The sequence below is a fragment of the Lipotes vexillifer genome, unplaced genomic scaffold, assembly GCF_000442215.2.
Source record: "Lipotes vexillifer unplaced genomic scaffold, Lipotes_vexillifer_v1.1 scaffold393, whole genome shotgun sequence".
In the NCBI taxonomy this organism is placed as follows: Eukaryota; Metazoa; Chordata; class Mammalia; order Artiodactyla; family Lipotidae; genus Lipotes; species Lipotes vexillifer.
The window spans coordinates 2,448,723-2,451,438 of record NW_006774564.1 but is presented as its reverse complement, the minus strand read 5'-3'; the positions used below and the strand labels follow the sequence as shown (position 1 = coordinate 2,451,438).

Below are 2,716 nucleotides of genomic sequence, written 5' to 3'. Positions count from 1 at the left end.
CCTGCTAGGGTGTCCTTTTTTTTTTTCTTCTTTTTTTGCGGTACGCGGGCCTCTCACTGCTGTGGCCTCTCCCATTGAGTAGCACAGGCTCCGGACGTGCAGGCTCAGTGGCCATGGCTCACGGGCTCAGCCGCTCCGCAGCACGTGGGATCTTCCCAGACCAGGGCACGAACCCGCGTCCCCTGTATCAGCAGGCGGACTCTCAACCACTGCGCCACCAGGGAAGCCCTAGGGTGTCCTTTTTAATAGCTACCTGGGCCCCTCCTGCTGTGTTTTAAAGACCACTTCTTCATTATGAAGACCAAATAAATTCTCATGAACATCTTACTGAACACCTACTATGTGTAGGACATTGTAGTAAATAAAAAAAGATGAATATCCTTTATAGCCCTGCCAAACCATTTCCCTCTCCCCTTGGCCTCCAGCTTTCATTTTGAGCTAAATAAAATCCATTGCCATGTATTTGTGCATTCAGGTGTATATGGTATTTCGGGGCTTAGGGTGTGTGGGTGGAGTGAGACGCCAGAGTGTTAGTACTTAGCTGTTCATAGGTGAGTGTGTGGCCTGGGGGTGTGGCAGGCACTCGGCTATAATGCGGTTAGCCAAGTGGGCGATGAGTAGCCAGTGGCCCTAGGGCCGGAGGAGAGGTCAGCCCAGTGGGGCTCTTGTCTGGGGCTCAGGGTGGAGAGCTGCCCAGGCCCTTCCATCTCTGACCCCCAGAACGCCACAGCATCAGGCCAGTGGGTGGTGCTACCACCCGTAAGGTGGCTCAGCTGGATTTCCTGGGGTGGGGCCCCCCAGGCTACCCTCTGCAGCCCAGAGAGTTGGGCGGGAAGAATGCTTTGTGTGGGGCGTTGCCATGGGGATAGCGGGCCTGAGCCCAAGCAGCCATGGGGCTCAGTGGGAGGGGGACTGGGTGGCCCACTGACCCAGTTCACCCTCCATTCTCTACTGCAGTGGGGGAGGGGGAACATGGCCAGGGTCAGAGTTATGGTAGTGTTGAGAAATAGAGGCTGAGGGGGCAGAAGGATTATATCTGTGGGTCTCTCATGGTGCTCTGGGCCCTGTAGGAATGTAAGAAAAAGGCGAAATAAGATTCTTGTGCAGGAAGGCACGTGGTCTGGTATAAGGGAGCAGGACCTGTGGCTTGGGCAGGGAAAGGTGCACAAATGTTAAAAGATGTGTCCGTGCTTCACAACAGAGGGTTTCTGGGAAGTATGCAATGAGAAGTTCTGAAAATCAATCCCATTAGTGCCCATGCGGGCTGAGCCGTCACGGAGTGACTCTCCCTCAGGTGAGGTACACATACCTCCTAGGGCACCTTTATGCCAGTTAGAAAAGAGGACCCTTTCTTGGCAACTAGGCAGTGCAAGAGTGTGCAGGCGGGATTTCAGCCCACACTCACTCCCTCCCTCCTCCGGCTGCTCCTGCCCGGGGCCAGGTCTATGGCTTGGCAACCCTGCCCTCCCCAGGTGCTGACCGTCTCACCTCTTCACAGATGGCGTGCACAGTGTGACCGCTCAGTGCGCACTGCGCGTCACCATCATTACCGACGAGATGCTCACGCACAGCATCACGCTGCGCCTGGAGGACATGTCGCCCGAGCGCTTCCTGTCGCCCCTACTGGGTCTCTTCATCCAGGCCGTGGCCGCCACGCTGGCCACACCCCCAGACCACGTGGTGGTCTTCAACGTGCAGCGGGACACCGACGCCCCGGGCGGCCACATCCTCAATGTGAGCCTGTCCGTGGGCCAGCCGCCAGGGCCCGGGGGCGGGCCTCCCTTCCTGCCTTCTGAGGACCTGCAGGAGCGCCTGTACCTCAACCGCAGTCTGCTCACGGCCATCTCGGCGCAGCGCGTGCTGCCCTTCGACGACAACATCTGCCTGCGCGAGCCCTGCGAGAACTACATGCGCTGCGTGTCGGTGCTGCGCTTCGACTCCTCCGCACCCTTCATCGCCTCCTCCTCCGTGCTCTTCCGGCCCATTCACCCAGTCGGGGGGCTGCGCTGCCGCTGCCCTCCTGGCTTCACGGGCGACTACTGCGAGACGGAGGTGGACCTCTGCTACTCGCGGCCCTGCGGCTCCCACGGCCGCTGCCGCAGCCGTGAGGGCGGCTACACCTGCCTCTGCCGCGATGGCTACACCGGTGAGCCCTCACCGAGGGAGGGGGGACCCCTGGGGGCGGCTCTGGGGGGGCTAATGCCGCGGTGCCAGCACAATCAGGCTAAGGACAGGGGTGGCCTCGTTCTTTTCCAGAGTAAGGTACAGGGTACACTGGCCATTCACAAGTCCCACTTGCTCTTTCACAACCACCTACTGAGGAAGGCAGAGAGGGGAGCCCTTCTCGGCCGCCTACCCAGCCCCCACCCCCAGGTGGTGTAACTGAGGTCAGCTCTAGCCCTAGAGCCAAGCGGCTTGCATTTGTATCCCAGCTTTGACGATACTAGCTGGGTGACCTTGGGCAAGTTACTTAATCTCTCTGTGCCTTCGTATTTTTTAAGTGGATGATGAATCTATTCACATGATAAGGTGGTTGTGAGGACTGATTTAATACGGGTAAAGACCTGGCCTGTAGGAAGTGTTGGCTGTGATTTAAGGGAACGCTTAGATCAGGTGACTTGCTCCAGGTCTCATCTGGATTAGAGATGAGGCTGGGCCTAGTACCTGATCTCTCCCCACTGCTGAGTGAGTTACCTTTCTGAGCTGCAGCAAGTGC

General features: G+C 58.2%; 1 protein-coding gene across 1 annotated transcript in view; it reads left to right on the top strand.

The window, feature by feature from the left end:
- CELSR2 (cadherin EGF LAG seven-pass G-type receptor 2) overlaps positions 1-2,716 on the top strand; it is a 24,851-nt gene that overhangs the window by 7,889 nt on the left and 14,246 nt on the right. Inside the window, exon 2 of the mRNA XM_007449326.1 lies at positions 1,499-2,146. Within this exon, the coding sequence (XP_007449388.1) occupies positions 1,499-2,146 (648 nt within the window). The remainder of the gene's footprint in view (positions 1-1,498; positions 2,147-2,716) is intronic.